Consider the following 23,958-nt stretch of genomic DNA (forward strand, 5'->3'; position numbering starts at 1 on the left):
TTACATGTTTGGCGCTGACAAGATTTTTTTTTCTATTATCTGTTTAATGGCTGAGTCACTAATTCAATTACCATTAAAGAAAAATGACAGTTTAGGTTAAGAGTGTGACAAATGGTGAATATGCAATAGGTTATAATGTATTTATTAGTTAAAATAATAAGAGCTAATTAGGGTTCCCTCAGAGACTCAGATTTCAATGTGTTTTCTTCATTTGCAATGTGCCAACTTTGAGGGAATAAAATGTTCTGGCTTTCCCACACTAATATTGCAGATATTGGAGATAATTGAAACCATCATTATTTTATGACAGTTACTGAGTTGAGGCCTAGTTTGAGATGGGTTATCACCAGGGCAGTTGAACCCTATTTGTTTCTCTAAGGTGATTTCAGATTTCACAAAAATCTGTAATTTCCTTCTTTTTAGGTAAAACAAGACTTAGTGGAATGGCTATATGTAAATTAACATCTTTTTTCTGACCAGTATCACTATGTTGTAGTTTTCAATACTGCATTTTTTCTCTCCTTCAACATGAGTGTATACGTATTGCTCCTACCTATAAAATCTAGATGCTCCATAACATTGACCAGAAATATTGCAGAAAAACACAATGATCTAATAAATCAATTAGGAGACACTTAAGTGTTACTACATTTTATCAAACTCACTTAAGAAACTACAACTTTCTTAATGTCTTAAGACGTGGCCTTGTTAATTAACTTGGAAGCTGCAATCATCTTTGCCAAAACTGAAAGTCTTGTTGGGCTCTTATTGTTCACCACCATATTCTGTTGATTTCCCTGGCTTCAGTTTTTCTGAATGAAGATCTGGAGGTTACTGGACCCTTGAAGGACTTTCCTTCCTTCACCTTGCTTTCAAATGCATTGACTATACTGTTTTGGAGTAACACTGCACCTGGTCTAGGGAGATATTGGTGCATAGCTAATGTTAACTCATGATGCAGAAGCTGTATACAGTACTGTGTTGTGCACCCTTTCTGCAGATCCACCTTTCTCCCCCATTTGAATTGATCTTGGACAGCCTTGTCTTCATTCACGGGAGGTGGGCATCAAGCATTTCTTGCCCATCCCGAATTGCTCTGGACTGACATTTCAGAGGATAGTAAAGAGTCAATACTGTTGTGGGTCTTTAGTTCATAGAATCCCTGCAGTGTAGGAACAGGCCATTCAGCCCAACAAGTCCACGCTGACCCTCGGAACATTCCGCCCAGACCCATCCCCCTAATCTACACATCCCTGAGCACTATGGGCGACTTAGTATGGCCAATCCACATAGCCTGCACATCTTTGAACTGTGGGAGAAAACCCACACAGACACGGGGAGAATGTGCAAACTGCACACAGTCGCCCAAATGTGGAATCAAACCAGGGTTTCTGCTGCTGTGAGGCTGCAGTGCTAACCACTGAGCCACCGTGGTTTGGAGACCAAGTGTGCCAGACCAGGTAACAATGGCAGATTTTCTTCCCCTAAACAGCATGATGAAATAGATGGGGTTTTTTCACAGAAAACTGACAGTGCCTTCATGGTCAGCATTAAGATAACTTCCAGATTTTTGTTGAATTCTAAGTTCACCAACTGCTGTGGTCAGTTAGAGCATGGGGTTCTAGATGATCAGACCAGTAACAACAACACATCGCCACTATCTCCCCATAATGATGTGTTTGACCAAAGGAGACCCCCAACCTCACCCAGTGCCTGGAAAGTCTAACAATGTCTAACCCTTATCCAATACAGTGACCTTGCTGGACTACCCACTTTACCTTTCTCCAGGAAAGGACGTTGGTCCACTCAACTAGTTCTAGAGAATTCTACTGAGCTCATTCAATACCCTGATTCAGTCAAGTCACCACAGTCCCAGAGGGCCATAGGGCTGGCCTTTCATTTGCGAGAGACAGACCATTGGTGGTTTAACCTGACTGTCACTGCCCCTTTATTAAGGTTGAGTAAGTGGGATCTTCATTACACATTGTGATGATCCCAAAATGGCATCTAAAATACATCAATATCATCTCAAATACATCAATGTCATTTTTCTAAGTGTATACTTACAATGGGATGTGGGTTTCACTGGCATTGTCATTTGTCATGGTGGTGATCTGCCTTCTTGAATGACTCCTGCCTGTGGGCTGCAAGCACACCCACAGTGCAGCAAGGAGGGGAGTTGCAGGATTTTGACCCAGTGCCTGTAAAGAAACACATATAGACTTTCCAAGTCAGGATGATGCGTGACTTGGCAGGAACCTTTCAGTTAGGTGGTGTTCCCATGTACCTGCTGCTGTTGCCCTCCTAGATGGTAGAGGTCATGAATTTGGAAGGTGTGGGCCAAGGATTAATTGAAGAGATCAGCTCTCCCAGTGACAGATGTGTTCCGAATAATATCTTTCTTTTCTTTCACTTGTGGTGCAGCTGATCGAATTAAAGAAGTTCAGCAGATCAGAGACCAGCATCCCAACAAAATACCAGTAAGTGACTACCATTGCTACCATCAAAGAGGGATTGTAAACTGTTTGCATGTCACCACATTATTTCTGTTAAAAAAGATGTCTTTAATGCCTCGTCTTAGAGCCTGGCTGAAGAGGAATAAATAACTGAACTTTAGGGAAAGGAAAGGGGAGGGGAGTGGGGTTAATTCGATAGTTTTTGAAACAAAGACAGAAACTGCTGGACAAAATCAGGTCTGGCTGCATCCGCGGGGAGAGAAACAGTTCAGGTTCCAGTGACCCTTCTCTGCTTTTGTTTCAGATCCTCAGCATCCATAGCTCTTTGTTTTATGCTATGAATACTTGCAGGGTTGTTTCTTTTGCTGCCAGTTTTAGTTTGCTGAGCACGGATTGCATGGAAAGGGTGTGGCAGGCAGGGGGCGTGATCCCGCCCTTTGCCTATGCTGGTCTCGAGTGCCGGCTATACACTGTGCACTAACCGGGCGCGCTCAGGCTGCGCTCTGCAAACTTGCTCTTTGCCGGGGCGGGTGGAGAAACTGAATCCCTGCCTATCAATAAATCCCAGACAGCATTACCTCATTGCTTTTTACCGCATTGCGTTTCGGGAAGGAAGCTTAAGGCATAATAGCTCGAGTGCAAACTGAACTAAGTGATAACCAAACCCTGTCAACCCAACACAATCAATCAAGCTGCCAGCAACAAAGCTCCTCTAATAGGCTACCGAGCGCAGAATTTTAACATTTCACAGCGTGGGCTTGCTGTATTTTTTTGTGTGTGCTTTGGGAGCTAGTCTTAAAGACACACAATGTCAGACTGTGTTAGTTTTAAATCGAGTTTCATATAACAGTGTGTTCTTTTGGAGGAACTTTGGGAGTTGGGGACGGGAGAATTGACATTTTAGAATTTGTTCAAAAGCAGAAATAAATAAGAATTTGTTTGCAATTAGCCTTTTTCTTTCCTGGAGAGGGGACATTTGGTGACGAGAACTCGGTTTCTGTAATCCTTGCTGGTAAGCATATGTAATCTTTGAAATAAGATTTTAAAACCCACCCTATGTGAATTTTTAAATCTGCAAATGGAGAATGGCTATTTTGTTCAGCTGCTGGATAATTGCCAGTGTTTATAGAACTGAACTCCAGGGTGAGTAGGTATTGTTAATGGGTATCTCCATTAACATAGCAGAGGCTGAGCTGATATTTTACTGGGGCCATGACCTGAGTGAGTGTCAGAATGGGCTAGAGGAGCTCAATGGCATGCTCCCTATGCAATTATATTTGTGTGGTATTAATGAGAATGAGGTGAATAATTAGCAATGATGAGCAAAGGATAGCATAGTGGTCTACAGTTGAGTGTTCGTTGCCATTGAACATATCTAAGTTTGATATCAAGAGGTGTGGTTGCATAGCTATGCATCAGAATAAGCCAGATGCGTGAAAGTACCACTCTTTGTAATAATCCATAGAATCCATGTTTACAATAGAGAGTAATGTGACCAACTGGTCTTGTGTGTTGTCACATCTCATCTCAGCTTTTCAGTCACTTTCATTACACATCTTTATCACCAATTTTCAAACCGCAGGAGGATAATGTTTTAGTGCAGTACAGTGTCAAACCACTTGTCCCATGCATATAGAGTCCTACAACACAGAAACAGACACTTCAATCCAACCAGCCCATGCAGCCATGTTCCCAGAGTAAACCAGTCCCATCTGCCTGCTTCTGGCCCACAGTCCTTAAAACTTTTACTATCATTTATCTGTCCAAATGTCTTTTAAATGTAATTGTGCCCACTTCCACTACTTCCTCAGTAAGTTTATAAAAAATGTTGCTTTTTATTTCTCTGTTAAATCTGTCTCCTCTCACCTTAAAAGTTGTGCTCCTGGTCTTCAAATCCTCCATCCTAGGGGAAAAATCATTACCATTTACCCTATCCATACCTCTCATTATTTTATAAACTTCTATGAGATTGCCTCTCAAACGCCTACATTCCAGTGATAAAAGTCCCAGCCTATCCAATCTTTTATAACTTAGACCTTCCATACCCAGCAACATCTTGGTAAATCTTTTCTGAACCCTCTCAGTTTGATAATACCCTTTCTATAACTAATCAAACAGAACTGGACACAGTGTTCAGAAGTCACAAACGAAAACAGAAATTGCTGGAAAAGCTCAGCAGGTCTGGCAGCATCTGTGAAGAGAAATCAGAGTTAATGTTTCAGGTCCGGTGACCCTTTCTCAGAATTGATTGAACAGTCCAGACCCTATTAATAACAATAATGCAATAACATTCTCAAACTTAATTTAAATGAAAGTTTCCAAACTCGACATCATTCTCTGATCAAACTTTCTGCATGTCTAAAGAGATTGAAAATGACTTGGAACAGAGTATTAGTTCCTTTCCTTCCTTTAGTCTGTCGAACCACCAGCAAGTTTGTCATCACTTAGTTGATTGGAGACATTAAGACCATAACATGGACTAAAATAAGGCCATTCTCTCTCAGTTGGAATATCCTGCAGTGCCCACCTACTCCCAATTGTGACTATAAAAATAATTTGCAACAGATTGGTCATTGATAGAATCACACAGCATGGAAACAGACCCTTCGTGTGCAACCTGTCCATGTCAACCTTAACTTCAAACTGAACTAGTCCCATATACCCCCCTAACATTTCTTCTTCATGTACTTACCTAAATGTCTTTTAAATATTGTCACTGTACCTGCATCTGTCACTTCCTCTGGAAATTCATTCATTTTTTAAAACAAATTATCCCTCGTGTCTCTTTAAAATCTTTCTCCGCTAACCTTAAAAATGTGCCCCCTGGTCTTGAAAACCCTACCCTAGGAAAAAGACATCTGCTATTCACTTCATGATTTTATAAACCCCGATAAGGTCACCCCCTCAACCTTTTATGCTCCAGTGAAAAATGTCCCAGCCTATTTAGCCTTTCTATTATAAGTCAAACCCCGCCCCCGACAGCATTCTGGTAAATCTCTTCTGAACCCTCTCCAGCTTAATAATACCCTTCCTCTAATAGGGCAACCAGAACTGGATGCAGTACTCCAGAAGAGGCCTCACCAACGTCTTGTACGACCTCAACATAATGTCCCAACTGCTATATTCCAAGGTCTAGCAACGAAGGCAAATGCATCACACATGCCAGACAATGACCATCCTCAATAAGAGGCAATCTAACCACTGTCCCTTGACATTCAGTGGTGTTACCATCACTGAATCCTCCAGTATCAACATCCTGGGGGTTACCATTGACCAGAAACTTAACTAGGCTCGCCACATAAATACGCTGGCTACAAGACCAGGTTGGAGGCTAGAAAACTGTGGCAAGTAACTCACCTCAAGACTTCCCAAACTCTAGGCACAAGTCAGGAGTATGATACGTCTCACCTACTTGGATGGATGCAGCTCCAAAAATACTCAAAACCTTACACCATCCAGGGCAAACCAAACTGCCTGATTAACACTAATATACCACCAATGCTCGATAGCAGCAGTGTGGACAGTCTGCAAGATGCAGTGCAGAAATTCCCCAAAAGATCCCATGACAACACCTTCCAAACCCACAAGCACTTTCATGTAGAAGGACAAGGACAGCAGAAACATAGGAACGCCACCACTTTCAAGCCACACTAACTCTTTACTCTTAGGTTGTCTAATTTCACTACATTCTTCCACTCGAGCTCTGGTCCATACAGCTGTCTTCATCCAAAGATTTCACAGGACTGCTCAAAACTCAAAATGAAACTAAACCAAAAAAAACTCTTTCTAAACTATGGTTTGTTTACCTAAAGCTTAAAAAAAATTTCCTGACCTTCTAAACTGGAGTTTGTTTATCTCGTTTGGTGATAAAACTCTACAAAAGCACACAGAATTAATTAATTAATTCTAAATTGAAACCTTGAAGACTGTTTTGAAAGAAATCACAATGGCTATGGAAATATTTAAACTTCAGACATACATAAAAACCCATCTCCTTTACTAACCCAGAGTCCAAGAACTCAAACTTGAAACACCTATGAAACTATCCTCTCCAGTAAAAACAAATGCTGGAGAGCTGCATGGGCTGTATAACATTGGAATAATTTGATTTGCAATTTCAGTCTTCTGTCAATTCTAAATGCAGATATAGGATGAGCTACTAATTTAAGAATAAAACACAGCCCAACCAATTTAACAGGGCAAACAAAGCCTATAAACAACTCAGGCAATGTTTCCAGTTCTTTGTGAACTGAATGTCAAGACCGGTAGTCCCATTAAGTCCAAAGACCATTGTTTGAACCCTACTATCTCCAAATACAAATAGTGAGATCCTCCAAGCTTTTGCTTCAGTCACCTGCCTATGGTTTCAGGGAATGCAGCGGTTGCACCTTTGTCCAACGGTGAGGAAATTGCTGCAAACAACAGATGGGACTTTACTGTGCCTTTGTTGACCGGACAAAGATCTTTTGATATGGTAAATAGAGAGGCCTTTTGTAGAATTGTAGAATCAAAGAATCCCTACAGTGTGGAAACAGGCTATTCAGCCCAACAAATCCATACTGACCGTCCAAAGAGGATCCCACCCAGACCCATCCCTACCCTGTCCCCGGAACCCTGCAATTCCCATGGCTAATGCACCTAACCTACACATCCCTGAACGTTATGGGTAATTTAGCATGGCCAATCCACCTAACTTGCACATCTCTGGACTGTGGGAGGGAACTGAAGCATCTGCGGAAACCCACGCAGACACGGGGAGAACATGCAAATTCCGCACAGTCGGCCGAGGGTGGAATCTTGTGGGAAGTCTTAGCCAAACGTAGGTTTTCCCTGATAGAACTGTAAATCAGATATAGCAATTTCATGACAAAATGTTGGCTAGTTACTCACTGGAAAATACAATGATTTCTCTTTAATGTAGCCAATGTGATGTTTAGTGGTCTATCATGGCCCCTGCGCTCTTCAATATATCCTTTGCTATTCTGCATTCTGGGGCACTTGACAGAATGTAAATGCAATTCAGAATAAATGGCAATGTCTTCACTGAGACAATTTGAAATCCTCAGCTGTGGTATTGGAAACGATGACATGAAAATTGCTGTTTGCTGATTTTGGTCTTGGGTCACACTGAGCATAGCCTTCAAAGGATTGCAGACTGTTTTTGAAAAACAGATGATGATTATAGGCTAACCATCAGCTGAAGGAAGACTGACACTTTGGCAGCTGCCACTACCAAATACTACTTATTGCCTACCTACCTAAACGATGAACCCTGAAGGCTCTAGGTAACTTCACGGATCTCAGAATACCAGTCTCCCGATGATTTCTTCGAAAGCAAAGTGGCAGTAAAGCCAGGGCATGCTTAGCAGTTGTGGTTTGTGAAGGAGATGGCAGAGAAAGCAATATGTCAAACGTACAACAAAAGTTGTGGTAAAGCCTGTCCTTTTTGTGTACCTGTGAGATGTGCAGTGTTACTGTGGATGTATGAAAACTGTCCAACTGCTTAATGTGAAAGGCATTCAGACCATTATGGGCCTCAGATGGCAGGATACAGTGCCTGAGGTACTTCAAAGAGCAGAAATGTCTGGAATTGGAGCACATCTATCAAGACCCAGCTTGGATGAAGTGGATGTGTAGTAAATGTGACTGATGATAAAATCCTTAAAGTGGTCATGCTTTCGTAACTTGGATACTGCAGGGTGGTAAGTTGAGATTAAGATTCATGGTGAACCTTGGGGAAATGTGGCACGTCCACCGTGGACTGAGGGGTAAAGATGCGCAAGAAAGAACTGCCTGACTAGCAATCTGAAATCGTGGCATTTTATACCTTCAAGCGGTTAAGGGGGTGAAAAGGCAAGCCAGAAAGGCTGGGCAGTTCCAACAGAATCGGGCAATTCATCCTTGGCTGTAATGTAGAAAGCCAAATAGGTCTTTAATTGGTCTCCAGAGTCACAAAGGAATCCAAGAAATGACAATCATTGAAGGGGAACAGACAATGAGTGGTGGCGGTTCCTTCATTGCAATGGGGAATGGAGATTCTGCCTCAGCCTCTGAATATATTTTTATTCAACATTAGTTAAAAGACCAATCTAATGCATGGGCACTCCTGCAACTTTGATAAACATTTTGTTTTTTGTTTAAAAATGCATATATATGTATCTTCACCTTGGATCTGTTTTGTTGATAGGTGATCATCGAGAGATACAAGGGGGAAAAACAGCTGCCAGTGCTGGACAAGACCAAATTCTTAGTTCCAGACCATGTCAACATGAGTGAACTTGTCAAGATTATTCGGTGAGTGTTATCCTCCCAATAAAGGGTAGCCAAACCACCTCTGATGTGGAGGCTAAGGATGTTAAATGGTACCTTGGTTTGAAATACCAATTTCTTTTTTTAACAAAGCACAGTGGATGTTCACTGTATATCATAATGCCTTTTGTTTTTGTTCTATGTATACATATGGAATGTTTCATTCTAAGGGGAAGTGATGAGAGGAAAGTGAACACAAGTGGGTGTGGAAGAAGAGATAACAAGGTGTAGAGCTGGATGAATACAGCAGGCCAAGCAGCATCAGAGGAACAGCAAGGCTGACGTTTTGGGTCTGGACCCTTCTGAAAGAACCCTGGACCCTTCTGCTTTCCTGCTCCTCTGCTGCTTGGCCTGCTGTGTTCATCCTGTTCTACACCTTTGTTATCTCGGATTCTCCAGCGTTAGCGGTCCCCACTATCTCTGGGTGTGGAAGAGGTTTGGACGTGACCATACAGCGCATTCATGAAACATCTACTGTTCACTGAATACTAGAGTGGCTCCCCTCCTCACTTGGGGCTGACAGTAATTGTGGTCTGTGCTGTAACGTAGAGGTCAGCATAAAGATACTTGAACCTCCTCTCCCTGCCAGTAGGGGTCGCTGGGTTATCCTTTTGTTGTCCAAAAGACTGAATGTGGTTGGGTGTCGTGATACCACCTGCTAATGCTTGCTATTTTAATGCGTCAATGCCGCTAACGCAGGCAGAAGGGGCTGAATGGCCAAATTGTTTGTATAAATAGCAAGCTCCATTGGATGAAATACTAGAGAGTGCCTTTGAAAAGATTTGCGTTTATGATGTGTATCTATCTTTTTAATCTCTCCATTCAGAATCAAGACAGCTTCATGGTTTCATACTTCTGTTCTTTGTTCTGACATCTGTCCAGGATAACAGATTATGTTTCTTATGTTTAGTGAGGGTGTGGTGGAAGTTGTCCTGTATCCAGGAGCAGTACATTGACTCTGCTAACAACTTTCATGCCGTCCTCAAATTCACTTGGTCTCAGACACCTCCATCTCCTTTCTTGACCCTGGAATTCCAGTCTGGTGACAATTTACCTACTGACTTTTACTATAAAACCACAGACTCCCATAGTTAACTGGACTGCACCTCCTCCCAGCCTGTATCCTGCAAAAACTCCATCCCGTTTTGTCAATTCCCCCCCACTCTGTTGCACCTGCTCTGATGAGATGTTCAAATCCTCCTATTTCAAACAATGTTCTCCCCACCCCACCCTGTCATCCAGATAGCCCTCCACCATGTCTTCTCCATTTCCTGCTTCACGGCTCTAAACTCCTACCCGCTCCAAACATAATGAGGATAGGGTCCTGCTTGTCCTCACTTTCCACCCCACCAGTCTCCACATCCAGCATGTCATCCTCAAACACTTCCGTCAACTCCAATCAGATCCCACCACCTGGAACATCTTCCACTCCCCTCCCATGTCTGCCTTCCGCAAGGATCATTCCCTTTGCTATTCCTTAGTTCGCGCCACTCCAATGCACCCAGTACCTTCCACTGTAACTGTAAAAGATGCAACACCTACCTACACACCACCTCCCACACCTCCATCCAGTGCCCTAAACAATTTTTTCAGGTGAGACAGAGCTTCACCTGCATCTCCCCCAACCTAGTCTACTGCATCCAGTGCTCCTGATGTGGTCTTCTCTACAGCAGTGAGATCAAACATAGACCAGATGACCATTTTGTCAAACATCTCCACCTGGCCCATATCAGCCAGGCTAACCTCCCGGACACTGCCCATGTCAACTGCTTGCTCCACCTTCCGCTCTGACATGTCCGTCCTCGGCATCCTCCAGTGTCACAGTGAATCAAAACACAAGTTTGAGGAACAACACCTGGCCTCCTGCCTAGGCACCCTACAGCCCGGAGGATTTAATTTCAAATAGCCTTCCCACCCATTCTCTCTTCTACTCTTTTCACCACCCCCCCCCCCCCCCCCCGCCCACACCATTCCCTTTCCAGCTGCACTCTTCCCATCCGTTCCACCCAGCGACCCTTCCAGATACCAACTGGATTCAACCCTCCCATCGACCAACCAGGTTGTACTTAATACCAGTGTCCACCTATCACCACCATTCCACTGCCCCCGCCTTTCTCTCTACTCACCCCCCCCCCCCACCACCCCCACCCTTTATCTGTAGCTCCCCCTACCCCCACATCTAGTTCTGAGGAAGGCTTATAACTGGAATGGTGACTGCTCCTTTCCTTCAGATTCTGACTGATCTGCATTCTCCCAGTCTCCTGTTTGTCCACTTTGGATTCCGGCATCTGCAGGGTTTTTTTTGTCTATAATCAAGATTGTTTCTGTCCTTTTTTAAAGCTCTTCTTGCTCACCTCCTCTTTCAATGTTGACTGTTTCAAACTTGGCTCTCTGAGCAGGCCCTGTAGATCAATTATGTTACCTTGAAGCTAAATACCTGGGTTCACACAACATTGCATCAGAAGAATAATTTGATTTGACCTGCAGTTGTTTCTGTTGGGTGGGGGGTGGGCAAAATCTGGGGGAAAGGCAAGAGGAAAGAAGGGAGAAAATTGCGTGTCCTTGGAATTCACCCCATCAACATGTGAGTGATTGATCCCTCAGTGGCACTTTATCCCCAAGTCATTGTCAACATTGGCCTTGATCATAATGCCTTGTGCAGGATCATTAAGATTCTGCTGTTAAACTCTGGTGTACTATTCCCTGCGTGTGTTATTGGCTAGTTGGAGCAGTGCATTGTTTTCTTTAAAATAAACTTGTGCTCAAAAATGGTAAGAGGTCAAACAAGGAGGAGTTTGGAAACTGACTTGATCTCCATTTGGATTTGGTGTTAGATTCAGTTCCCTGAAGAGTCTCCAGATTTTTTTTCTGTTTGTTGATTTGGTGCCCAGTTGAAATGACAAACCGAGATTCGGAGGGACCTTTTATTTGTGTACACCAGGAGTCATCGTCCAGTCAAGTCAAGCAGCTATTTGCTTTTGATCGTGCCAATATTTCTTTGTAAAAGATTACTCACTCATTAGAGAATCATTTGTGCTGTTTGTATTGAGAACCAGTGTTTTTGTTTTTGGGTTGTTAATGTATAAGCTTGGTCTTGATTCAAGACCTAAAGCAATATTAGACCAACCTGTTTCCAATCTCAACTGAATCATTTTGTCCTTAAATATTATCCAAATTTTAGAAAGATTTGTAAATTTTATCATTATAAAATGTTAATAGGCAGGTGGATTTGGCTGCTCTTGTTCAGAAATTATAGACAATTAGGTATGTAAGTACAGTGTGCCTTTTGAAAGATAAGTGGTGTGTTAGCCTATACAGTAAGGGGATTGTCATACTGGAGTAAAGAAGTCTTTAATGCAATTGATGAGAGTACTGTGTACAGTTTGGTCTCATTATCCAAGGAAGGATGCATTTGCCTGACGAGGGATTGCAATGTATTGAGTCCTGAAGTGAGGTGATTGTGTTCTGAGGAGGGATCAAGTAAAATGGATCTCTACACTCTGGCTTTTAGAAGGAGAGAGCATCTAAATGCATGCAACTATATTTCAAAGGCCTTGATCAGGAAGATGTTGAGAGGCTACTTCCTGTCACTGGTAAGATTAGAATTAAGGGTTTAGGATTGAGATGAGCAGAAATGTCTTCACTTCGTGGGTTTTCTATCTTTGCAATTTTATACACCAGGGACCTATGGGTGGTCATTAAATTAATGTATGGTTGAAGGTTAGGGAAATGAAGGGCTAGGTCAAGCCAGTAGAGATGAAGAGGATGATCAGCCATGATCTTGCTGAATGGCAGACTCGGCTGGAGGATGAGTATGTACTCATCTTATGTCCTGTTCCTTGCAGTCAGACTATGCACTTTGAATTTCCCAGCTCTCTTGTTGCCATGTATAATTTTCCTTCTTTCTCTTTTTAAGGACTCATCAATTCTATGGTGAATGTTAATTGGTGCTGTCAAATTATTGGATTGCTGGAGTTTTCCTCGTGATTTGGGAATTGAAAAGCAGATAAGTTATAGGAAACTTGGATGGAACCCTGGTTACAACACACTGATAGTACAGTGCACAACTGTAGTCATTGAGTTGTACAGCACAGAATCAGACCCTTTGATCCAAATCGTCCATGCAGACCAGAAATCCTAAATTAATATAGTCCTGTTCCCAGCGTTTGGCCCACATCCCCCTCAACCCTATTTCTGTACAGTGTAAAGAATTGCGAGGCACTGGAGAAGAGGCAGATAATGTTTTTATGGATGATACCAGAGCTGATAGAAGTTATACCAAAACGCGGCTGAGGCTCTTTCTAGACAAGAGAAGGGTGATAGATATCCAGAAGATTGTGTAAAAGATTTGATATGGTATACCCCAGAGAGGATTGGCTGAATTTCACAGGAAACATTTGATCGGGGATGGTTGGGGGGATAGAGTTGTATGATGCTGTCCCATTTCCAGGCAAGTTTCCAAGGGGAAAGCTGTCATGGGAATCTGCAACCTGCTCCATTGAGATGGGCAACCCACTGAGACCTCCACTCAATCTCTGAACCTGCCTGCATTTTACTGACTGTGCACAACCCTATTTCTGAGTTCAGGGACAGGCAGCAGCTCAGGGGTGACCACTGGCAGGTCAGAGAAGGTCTTTGGTATGATATTCCTCAAATGACTAAAGCTTGCCCAAACAATTGTAAATGTACAGGTGGCCTTAGAGTGTACCTCTGTTTGGGGATGCCCTCATTCCTCAGCTCCTCAGGTGGGGCTGCTGGTCAGGTCGTGGTGTGGTCCCCTTCATCAGGACTGCCCTCTGGAGGGTGTAAAATGGAATGGAAGAAACAAAGTAATAAAAGGGATGGTTGGTAGGGTTAGATACAATCAAGCAGGAGGTGGCTTTCTGTAATCCCTCAAGGAACGTAAGTGACACTGACTGGGTCAAGTTGCCTCTTGAGAGGTGGTGGTGAGCTGCTTTCTTGAACCACTGCGGTCCACATGCTGTAGGTAGACCTGCAATATGGCTCCCGTGGTACATAAACTTTGCAACATTTGGGCTGAATGGTTTCTTTTATTGTTGCACACTGCACTCCATGTCTAAACCTAACACTTGCGCCTACACTTCTGTTCAAGGTCATTGGATTGTGCTCCCTGGATTTGTGCTTTGTACCTAACAGCAGTGCTGAGGGTTATTGCACCAAACTTCATAAAGGCCAAAGAGTTAGATGTTGTGACAAATCACTGGAGCAGGTGGGATCTCTTCTGTTCAGGAGGCAGGGACACTCCCACTGTGGCACTGAGTCCTCTTCCTAAGAGTTAAGTCAGCATTGACAAGTACCATCCTCACTGCCATCGATGGTCTTTCCTTCATTGAACATCCCCACAATGAAATGTATATTGACTCCACATGTATGACAACGACAGAGTATCTGCTAACAACCAGATCATGCGTAAACGAAATGCATCATCAAGTGGCAAGGGTGGGAATTCTCTGCCAAGTACCAGGAGAATGCTTTTAGTTTAAAAACCGAAAGAACCATGGATGCTGGAAATTGGAAACATAAACAGAAGTTGCTGGAACAGCTCAGCAGGTCTGGCAGCATCTGTGGAGAGTAATCGGAGTTAACGTTTCGGGTCCGGTGACCCTTCCTGAAGGTTGAACACTGGACCCGAAATGTTAACTTTGATTTCTCTCCGCAGATGCAGCCAGACCCGCAAACATTTTAATTTAGCATTCTGTATCTAACCTTGAGGGCACTTTTAAAATTTGTTGGTGAAACTGCAGAGTAGCTGACAGAAACTAAGTAACTGAATAGGTGCTAATTACTGTGAACAAAGAGCTGGGACAGCACCTGTAATTTGGGTGTGGCTCAAATGTGCACGACTGAAAATAAACTGTATCTGCTGACTCTATCACTAATGAAGGATAACGTTGGCAATTTGCAGTAGAGGAAAAGGTACTGCTTTTTGTAGAAGTACTTTAATAGTATGTGTATGTTAATGCGTATGTTTGAGACAGTATTTAAAATTGTACAGGCCAAAAGAATGAGTACAAATTGAAAAGTAGGTTGGAGTTTGTAGATGGTGAGGCTGTGCCTGTCTGGAATGAATGCTATTTTGGTAGACATCTTTGTACTGAGTCTGGAGGAACACAGCAGGCCGAGCAACATCTCAGCAGCGCAAGAGCTGAGGCCAAGGCCCGAAACGTCAGCTCTTGTGCTCCTGAGATGCTGCTTGGCCTGCTGTGTTCATCCAGCTTCACACTTTATTATCTTGGATTCCCCAGCATCTGCAGTTCTCATTATCTCTCTTTGTACTGAGTCTTTCAGCTCAAAGTGCGGACTCCCAGAATCTGACGTGTTTTCTCTCTCTCTCGCACTCTGTCTCTCCCTCTCCATTCCCACCTCTTTCCCTCCACCTCTCGACCCTGAAATGCAAACAGTGGATTCGAGATTTTGGCCAGGCTCACTTCAATAGGTTAAGATGACGAATGTTCATAGAAAGCCAGGAAGTAGGTTAGTGGCTATTATGACAGATTGGTTTGGAAAATAATGTGATCGAGAACCAGATTATACCTCTGAGGTGTCAGTACATTAGAACATAGAACATTACAGCACAGTACAGGCCCTTCGGCCCTCGATGTTGTGCCGACCTGTCATGCCGATCTCCAGCCGATCTAACCCACGCTATTCCATGTACGTCCGTATGCTTATCCAATGACGACCTAAATGTACCTAAAGTTGGCGAATCTACTACCGTTGCAGGCAAAGCGTTCCATTCCCTTACTACTCTGAGTAAAGAAACTACCTCTGACATCTGTCCTATATCTTTCACCCCTCAATTTAAAGCTATGCCCCCTCGTGCTCTCCATCACCATCCTAGGAAAAAGGCTCTCCCTATCCACCCTATATAACCCTCTGATTATTTTATATGTTTCAATTAAGTCACGTCTCAAGTCCCTCAGCCTTTCCTCGTAAGACCTTCCCTCCATACCAGGCAACATCCTAGTAAATCTCTGCACCCTTTCCAAAGCTTCCACATCCTTCTTATAATGTGGTGACCAGAACTGTACGCAATACTCCAAGTGCGGCCGCACCAGAGTTTTGTACAGCTGCAGCATAACCTCTTGGTTCCCGAACTCGATCCCTCTATTAATAAAAGCTAAAACACTGTATGCCTTCTTAACATCCCTGTCAACCTGGGTGGCAACTTTCAAGGATCTGTGTACATAGACACCGAGATATCTCTGCTCGTCTACACTACTAAGAATCTTACCGTTAGCACTGTACTTGCCTTCTGGTTACTCCTACCAAAGTGCATCACCTCACACTTGTCTGCATTAAACTCCATTTGCCACCTCTCAGCCCAGCTCTGCAGCTTATCTATGTCTCTTTGCAACCTACAGCAACCTTCGTCACTGTCCACAACTCCACCGATCTTAGTGTTGTCTGAAAATTTACTAACCCATCCTTCTACGCCCTCATCCAGGTCATTTACAAAAATGACAAACAGCAGTGGACCCAACACCGACCCTTGCGGTACACCACTAGTAACTGGTCTCCAGGATGAACATTTCCCATCAACTACCACCCTCTGTCTTCTTTCAGCAAGCCAATTTCCGATCCAAACTGCTATATCTCCCACAATTCCATTCCTCTGCATTTTGTACAATAGCCTACTGTGGGCTACCTTATCAAACGCCTTGCTGAAATCCATATACACCGCATCAACCGGTTTACTCTCATCTACCTGTTTGGTCACCTTCTCAAAGAACTCAATAAGGTTTGTGAGGCACGAACTTCCCTTCACAAAACCGTGCTGACTATCGCTAATCAATTTATTCTTTTCTAGATGATTATAAATCCTATCCCTTACAACCTTTTCCAACACTTTACCAACAACTGAGGTAAGGCTCACTGGTCTATAATTACCAGGGTTGTCTCTACTCCCCATCTTGAACAGGGGAACCACATTTGCTACCCTCCAGTCATCTGGCACTATTCCTGTAGACAATGACGAGTTAAAGATCAATGCCAAAGGCTCGGCAATCTCCTCCCTGGCTTCCCAGAGGACCCGAGGATAAATCCCATCTGGCCCAGGGGACTTACCTATCTTCACCCTCCTGTTGTTCCAAAGAAAAACCATAATCGATGATTAAAGACCTAAGTGAGAGCGTAAAACAGAACTAAAGGAAACCAAAACAAAAAAATTACGAAGGGCCACAACACAAGCAATAAGAATTACAAATGGGAGAATGAGCAGACTGTTGGAGATTCCAAAATCAGCACCAAAATATTTTATAAAATTTACATTAAGAAGGGAACCCAGCAGCAGCGCGAGCGGGATCTTGGAGCAGGAGCCTGTTGGGAAGCCGGTGAGTCACTATTTTTGAAACTGAGGGAGTTGTAGACAAGGGTGAACTGCTCAAGCTGCCTCTCAAACAGCTCAGTGTGTGTTCACTTACACCAACAAGGATTGCAGCACTTCAAGAGCAAATTGAGGGCAATTTGCAATGAGCCAACTAGTCCTGCCCTCGAATCCCTAGAAAACAAATGTGATCTTTGCAGTTCACTTTCTCACGAGGCACAATCGCCAAGCTGTCGGGCATCTTGCTGGGAAGAGCTTCAATGCAAAATAACTTTTCTTGGCAGATGGTTGCCATTAACTATTCATTTTAAAGAGGCCAACAAGATAGCAACATTCCAAACCAACACAAATGCCAGAGAAACTCCGCAGGTCTGGCAACACTTGTGGAGAGAGATACAGGTTGACGTTTTGAGTCCGATAATCCTTCAGAACTGAAATTGAAATGTTAACTCTGTTTCCCTCACTGCAGATGCTGCCAGACCCGCTGAGTCCCTCCAGCATTCTGTGTTTGTTTGAGACATACAGCACTCAATTTTGCTTTTATAGTGATGTACCAAAACCTGCTGGCTCAAAGCACCAGAGAGCCAGGTTCGCTTCCACCCTCTGGCGACTGTCTGTGTGGAGTTTACACGTTCTCCCCGTGTCTGCGTGGGTTTCCTCCGGGTGCTTCGGTTTCCTCCCACAGTCCAAAGATGTGCAGGCTAGGTGGATTGGCCGTGCTAAATTGCACCACAAGTGTGCAGGCTCTGTGGATTAGCCATGGTAAATGTAGGGTGGGGGCTTAGGTCTAGGTGGAATGCTGTTCAGAGGATTGGTGCAGATTCGATGTGCCAAATGACCTCTTTCCACAGTGTATGGAGTCTGTGAATTTAACCTTCCTTTTGAAAGGTTCCAAATGAAAGAGCGACGGAGGGTCAAACAGCCCGCTGTAGTTGTATCCAAGCAGTCTTCATTTATCAGAATAGGAGACTGTCATAAACAGAAATGATACATCACTTCTGGGTCTTCACTGCACAAACCACTGTCTGTGCATTAGCTGCTAATGCAGTATTAATCTGGGCATCAATTTTTACAGGAAATGCTCACTTCATCCATATCTCATTTCACGTAAGAAGTCTAAAGAAGTTTAACCCTTAAACACATCGTCGCTATCTATAAACTTTTTATTTTCAGGCACTTGGTTAACTTGGCCTGCTAATAGTTTTAACCTGGAAATTGCATGGAGAGGCAATTGAGGTCAACAGAAAAGAACAAGGGCGTGGAACTGCTGATCAAGTTTTAACATTTTAGTTATTTTATTATTTGCTATTTTATTTTATAAATAAGTCAATAATTAATGAGTTATTTTATTTGCTGAATATATTTGTTCATGATGTGAAACCCAGAATGTGGGCCACTTATTGAATTATGAACAGGCCATTTAGAGGTCAAGCATTTTTCCACAGAAATCTGGAACTTTCTCCCAAAAAGCTGTTGAGGGGGAAACCTTTTGTTTTGAAAAATGAACCTGATGTGGTAGACTTCTTCTTCCAAACTCCAGTGAGTACAGGCTGCTTCAGCTGTATGCCTCCTTCATGACCACACCCTTTCTTTGCACAAATACTTGTACTGCTCGGCGTGAGGCCTCTGCGTGTTGATCAGCTCATGAGAAATCTCCATCATCAGCAGTTTGGCTTGTTGTTACCACTTCCAAGAGGCTTAACTGGCTCAACAGTGAGGCAGCCTGACCCGAGCAAGCCTGCCCAATGGCCTAGTGATATTATTGCTAGACCATTATTTCAAAAACTCAGCTAATAGTCTGGGGACCCAGGTTCAAATCCTACTCTGGCAGATGATGGAATTTGAATTCAATAAAGAATCTGGAATTAAGGGTATAATGCTGGCCATGAAACCGTTGTCGAATGTTAGAAAAACCCATCTGGTTCACGAATGTCCATTTTGTAAGGAAATCCGTCTTCCTTACCGGTCTGGTCTACACTTGACTCCAGACCCACAGCAATGTGGTTGACTTCTGGGAATTAAGAATGGGAAATAAATGTTGGCTTAGCTAATGATGTCCACATCCCATTAGTAGTTTTTTTTAAATAGAATGGAGCTGTACCCTAAAGGTGCTTTAGGATCAGATGGGCCAGCAGGCTGAAGAGTAACAGATGGCGTTTAATTTAGATAAGTGTGAGGTGGTGGATTTTGGAAAGGCATTATACACTTAATGATAAGGTCCTGGGGAGTGTTGCTGAACAAAAAGTCCTCCCAGTGCAGGTTCATAGTTCCTTGAAAGTGACGTTTCAGGCAGACAGGGTAGTGAAGAAGGTAACAAAGTGTGGAGCTGGATGAACACAGCAGGCCAAGCAGCATCTTGGGAGCACAAAAGCTGATGTTTCGGGCCTAGACCCTTCTTCAGAGAGCTCTCTGAAGGATCTAGGCCCAAAACGTCAGCTTTTGTGCTCCTGAGATGCTGCTTGGCCTGCTGTGTTCATCCAGCTCCACACTTTGTTACCGTGGATTCTCCAGCATCTTCAGTTCCCATTATCACATAGTGAAGGTGGTGTTTGGTATATTATTCTTTATTGGTCAATGCACTGAGTATAGAAGTTGGGAGGTCATGTTATTGGCTGTACAGGACATTGGTTTGGTCACTTTTGGAATACTGCATTCAATTCTGGTCTCCCTGCTCTCGGAAGGATGTTGTGAAACTGGAAAGGGTTCAGAAAAGATTTACAAGGATGTTGCCAGGGTTGGAGGATTTGAGCTATAGGGAGAGGCTGAATAGGCTGGGGCTGTTTTCCCTGGAGCATTTGAGGCTGAGGGGTGATCTTATAGAGGTTTATAAAATCACGAGGGACATGGATAGGGTAAAGGAGTCCAAAACTAGTGGGCACAGGGTGAAGGTGAGAGGGGAAAGCTATAAAGGGGATCTGAGGGGCAAGTCTTTCACATAGAGGGTGGTGCATGTATGGAATGAGCTGCCAGAGGAAGTGGTGGAGGCTGGTACAATTACAGCATTTAAAAGGCATCTGGATGGGTGTATGAATAGGAAGGATTTAGAGTTTTGAGAAGATTTGTAGCTCAGGTTGAGTTTCTGGATGTGAGTTTGCTCGCTGAGCTAGAAGGTTAGTTTTCAGACGTTTCGTCACCGTTCTAGGTAACATCATCAGTGAGCCTCCGACGAAGCGCTGGTGTTATGTCCCGCTTTCTATTTATCTGTTTAGGTTTCCTTGGGTTGGTGATGGTTAGTCCAGGATTTAGACAGATATGAGACAGATGCTGACGAACCGGAGTAGATTAATTTAGGATGTCATGTTGGCATGGACAAGTTGGACTGAAGCATCTGTTTCGATGCTGTACAGCAGTATGACTCTATGACTGGGGCCATCTGAACTAACTCCACAGAGGCTGGTGTCCTGTCACCAAGCGACCCTTTGTTTACAGGTGTAAAGTCCTTTACCCCTACACAGCCTTGTCATAGTCAGCATCCTGAATGTCAGGCACTCCTGTTTAAAATCTGTCAGCCAGGGCTCCCTGATTGGGGCTGTACATCTGGTTCAGCCAGAGACTTTGTATTCTGTGATATCCAGCTGGCTGACCTCATTACAAATCACTAAGCTATCTTTTCTAGTTATGTCTTTGTCCCATGCAAGCCTTTGGTGAGAACCTGTGAAGGTTGTGAATTCTGAGAGACGAAGCTGTGAGCTGCTGACTGTAGACCTTGACGTGATTGAAGTGTGAACTCTGGCAGATTGTTGAGAGGCAGAGCCTCATTGACGCAGCTGGTGCTATGTTGGAAGCTGCAATGATGCTGATTGATTGAACAGGAGGATCTGATGGAGACATCTGGAACCCAACCCCTTGGGAAGGTCCTCTGCAGTGTCAAACTTACAACACCAACTCACACTCGTAGGGAGCAGCAAGTGTTGAGTAGACAGTGGCAAGTACCCTGATGGGGCTCAGATCATTCATCCGCTTTCCGCACAGAAGCCAGGATCTCTCGAGCCACCAATGGATAGGCACCTCTGCCTTTGTCAGTTGGGATTGCCCCTTGTTGCTATCTCCTGGGAAAAGAATTCCTGTAGGGGAGACCACTAGGAAGGTATTGCTAAACTGTGGCATCACCTTTTGACAGGTTTCTGAGGGGGGAACAATTTAAAAGGAACCTAAGGGGAAACTTTTTCACGCAGAGGGTGGTGCGTGAATGGAGTGAGCTGCCAGAAGAAGTGGTGGAGGTTTACAATCACAACATTAAAAGAATGTGGATGGGTATATGAGTAGGAAAGGTATAACTTTACAGCAGGCCATTTGGCTGGCAGGGTACCATGGGCCAAACGGTGGCAAACGGGACTAGATTAATTTAGGATGTCTGCTTGGCATGGATGAATTGGACTGAAGGGTCTGTTTCCATGCTGTGCAACTCTCTGACCCAGTCTCCAAGAGTGGCCAAGGTGATGACCAGAGATTGAGGTGGGATTCGGGTTTCATGATTAGAAATATGAGAGTCAGCCCGGGGTGCTCACCTGGTACTTATTATTACTACGTGCAACTTTAACAACATTTCCACCCCCAGAGCTTATTCACTGAGTATTGTGCCCGAATAGATGGATGATTTTCAGTACAGTCTGACTTGGCTATACGACAAACTGCAAGAGCAACAGTAATCTAACGCTGAAGGTTTTAGAGTAGATTACCTACAGTGTGGAAACAGGCCATTCAGCCCAACAAGTCCACACCGCCCCTTGAAGCATCCCATCCAGACCCATTTACTTTGTTTTACTATCTTGCAATGCACAATTGGAGCCAGCTATTATTTATAAGCTCCCGAGTACTCCTCTCATGGGATGGTCCAGGAGTGTGCTGTCTGCGGCCCTCACATTCCGGCTGCAGCATCTAAATGGGAATATCTGACAAGGGGCTGCAGCAGACCCACTGAAACAATGGACCATATGAGTGAGTTGAAGTGAAAATCATAGAATCCCGTAAATTTACAGCAGGCCATTTGGCTGGCAAGGTACCATCCAGCTTAATTCCCATAATCCAGGACTTGGTCCCAACCAGCATTTGGTTGCTGTCCTTATTGCTCTTGAACTGAGTGGCTTGCCAGGCCACTTCAGAAGGCAGTTCCATATTGCTGTTGTTGTAGGGGCAAATGTAAGTAAAGATAGCTGAAGTCTACCTAAAATGTCAACGTTCATGAACCATTAAAACTATTGTTACGGTCATTATTAGACTCGCTTTTAATTCAAGTCCTACCATCTGCCATGGCGGGATTCAAATCCATTTCTCCAGGACATTTGTCCCGCATTCTGGATTACTATTCTAACAACAGTAACACAACGCCAAGCCTCTCCCTGTGTTTATGATTTGTTCAAGTGCATATCCACGTTTTGAGAAAGGATCACTGGACCCAAAATGTTAACTTGGCAAATCTGGCAGAGTTTTTCCAGCAATTTCTGTTTTCATTTCCATGTTTTTTTTTCCCTAAAGAGTTTTGAGTGTTTCTACCTCTGGCACACTCTCTTCAGGCAGTGAGTTCCAGGTGCCCTGTTCTTTGGGGAAACAACTGTATCTTTTGAATTCTCTTCCAGATGTCCTAACTCCATGGCTCTTGGTTATGGAGCACTCAACTAAGGGAATTAGGGCCTTTCTATACTCTAGACCCCTCATAAACTGCTACGCTTCAGTGAAATCTCCCCACGGACTTTTTTCCACTCACTCGTGGGTCATCGGGTGGCACTGACTGGACCAGCATTTATAACCCGCTGCTATTCCAAAGAAAACAGCCCTGGTGTACCCAGTGTTTCATTCTTCTCTTCTCCAGACAGCGTCCTCATTTTCTTTCTTGTAAAGAAAGAAGTATCTGTGTATAAGAGGAATTCTGGTCAGTGTGCGAGCATCTCTGTTGGTCTTTCATGGATAGATGGATGAAACAGCTAGAATGGAATCTCCAACTTTGTAGACTTGTGCCTTCTTTTGACAGGGGGTGTGTGTGTGTGAGAGAGAGAGAGAAGGATCAAGTGAGTAATAGTTTTCGCTGCTCATCTGTGGATCCACTTTACCAGGTGTCCAACCACAATCATTCCTGCTGTATGGCAACTGAGTAGAAGATTTTGTTTGAATTTATTCATTCATGGAATGTGGGCTTTGCTGGCTGGGCCAACAATTATTGCCCATCCTGAACTGCCCTCGACCAGGTGGTGGTAAGCCTGCTGAAGTCTGGCAAGGGTCAGTATGCTCCCAGTGCTGTTGGGGAAGAAGTTCCAGGAGTTTGGCCCAGTGGCAGTGAAGGAACAATGATTACAGTTCCAAGGGCATGTTCCTGTGCATCTGCTGCCCTTGTCTTTCTACATTGGTGGAGGTCACAAGTTTGAAAAATGCTGTCAAAGGAGCCTTGGTGAATTGCCTTTTGTCAATGGTGCATCTTGCTGCTTCTGTGCACCAGAGGTGCAGGGAGTAAATGTTGAAGGTGGTGGAAGGGATGCCAGTCAAATGGGCTGCTCTTTCCCAGATGGTGCTTGAGTGTTGAAACTGCACTAATTCAGGAACATGTGGAGATTTCTCACCTTCCTGACTTCCACTTTTCTGGATAGTTGGCAGGCTCTGGGGGAGTCAGGGCGTAATTCAAAAATAACCATAATTTACAACCAGTTAGAAAGATGAATCATCAAGGACTATGCATTTCTCTGGTTTATTTTAATCTTTTACACAGTTGCTCAATTTAAAAAAAAATCTTGAGTTTGTAATGTTTACAGAAGGAGTTTTTAAAACTATATAATTCTGCCTTGCCTCAGTGGATTGGTGTCTCTGCCAGGTTTGATGGGGGTGGGGAGATCTTACGATGTCTCGAGGCTCACATGT

At 43.8% G+C, this 23,958-nt stretch overlaps 1 protein-coding gene across 1 annotated transcript in view; it reads left to right on the plus strand.

Annotated features, from left to right (window-relative positions):
- The window catches only part of LOC125461514 (microtubule-associated proteins 1A/1B light chain 3A), a 38,941-nt gene that overhangs the window by 1,164 nt on the left and 13,819 nt on the right, over nt 1–23,958 (plus strand). Inside the window, exons 2-3 of the mRNA XM_048550377.2 lie at nt 2,425–2,480; nt 8,644–8,750. Of these exons, the coding sequence (XP_048406334.1) occupies nt 2,425–2,480; nt 8,644–8,750 (163 nt within the window). The remainder of the gene's footprint in view (nt 1–2,424; nt 2,481–8,643; nt 8,751–23,958) is intronic.

This window comes from Stegostoma tigrinum, chromosome 19, assembly GCF_030684315.1.
Source record: "Stegostoma tigrinum isolate sSteTig4 chromosome 19, sSteTig4.hap1, whole genome shotgun sequence".
In the NCBI taxonomy this organism is placed as follows: Eukaryota; Metazoa; Chordata; class Chondrichthyes; order Orectolobiformes; family Stegostomatidae; genus Stegostoma; species Stegostoma tigrinum.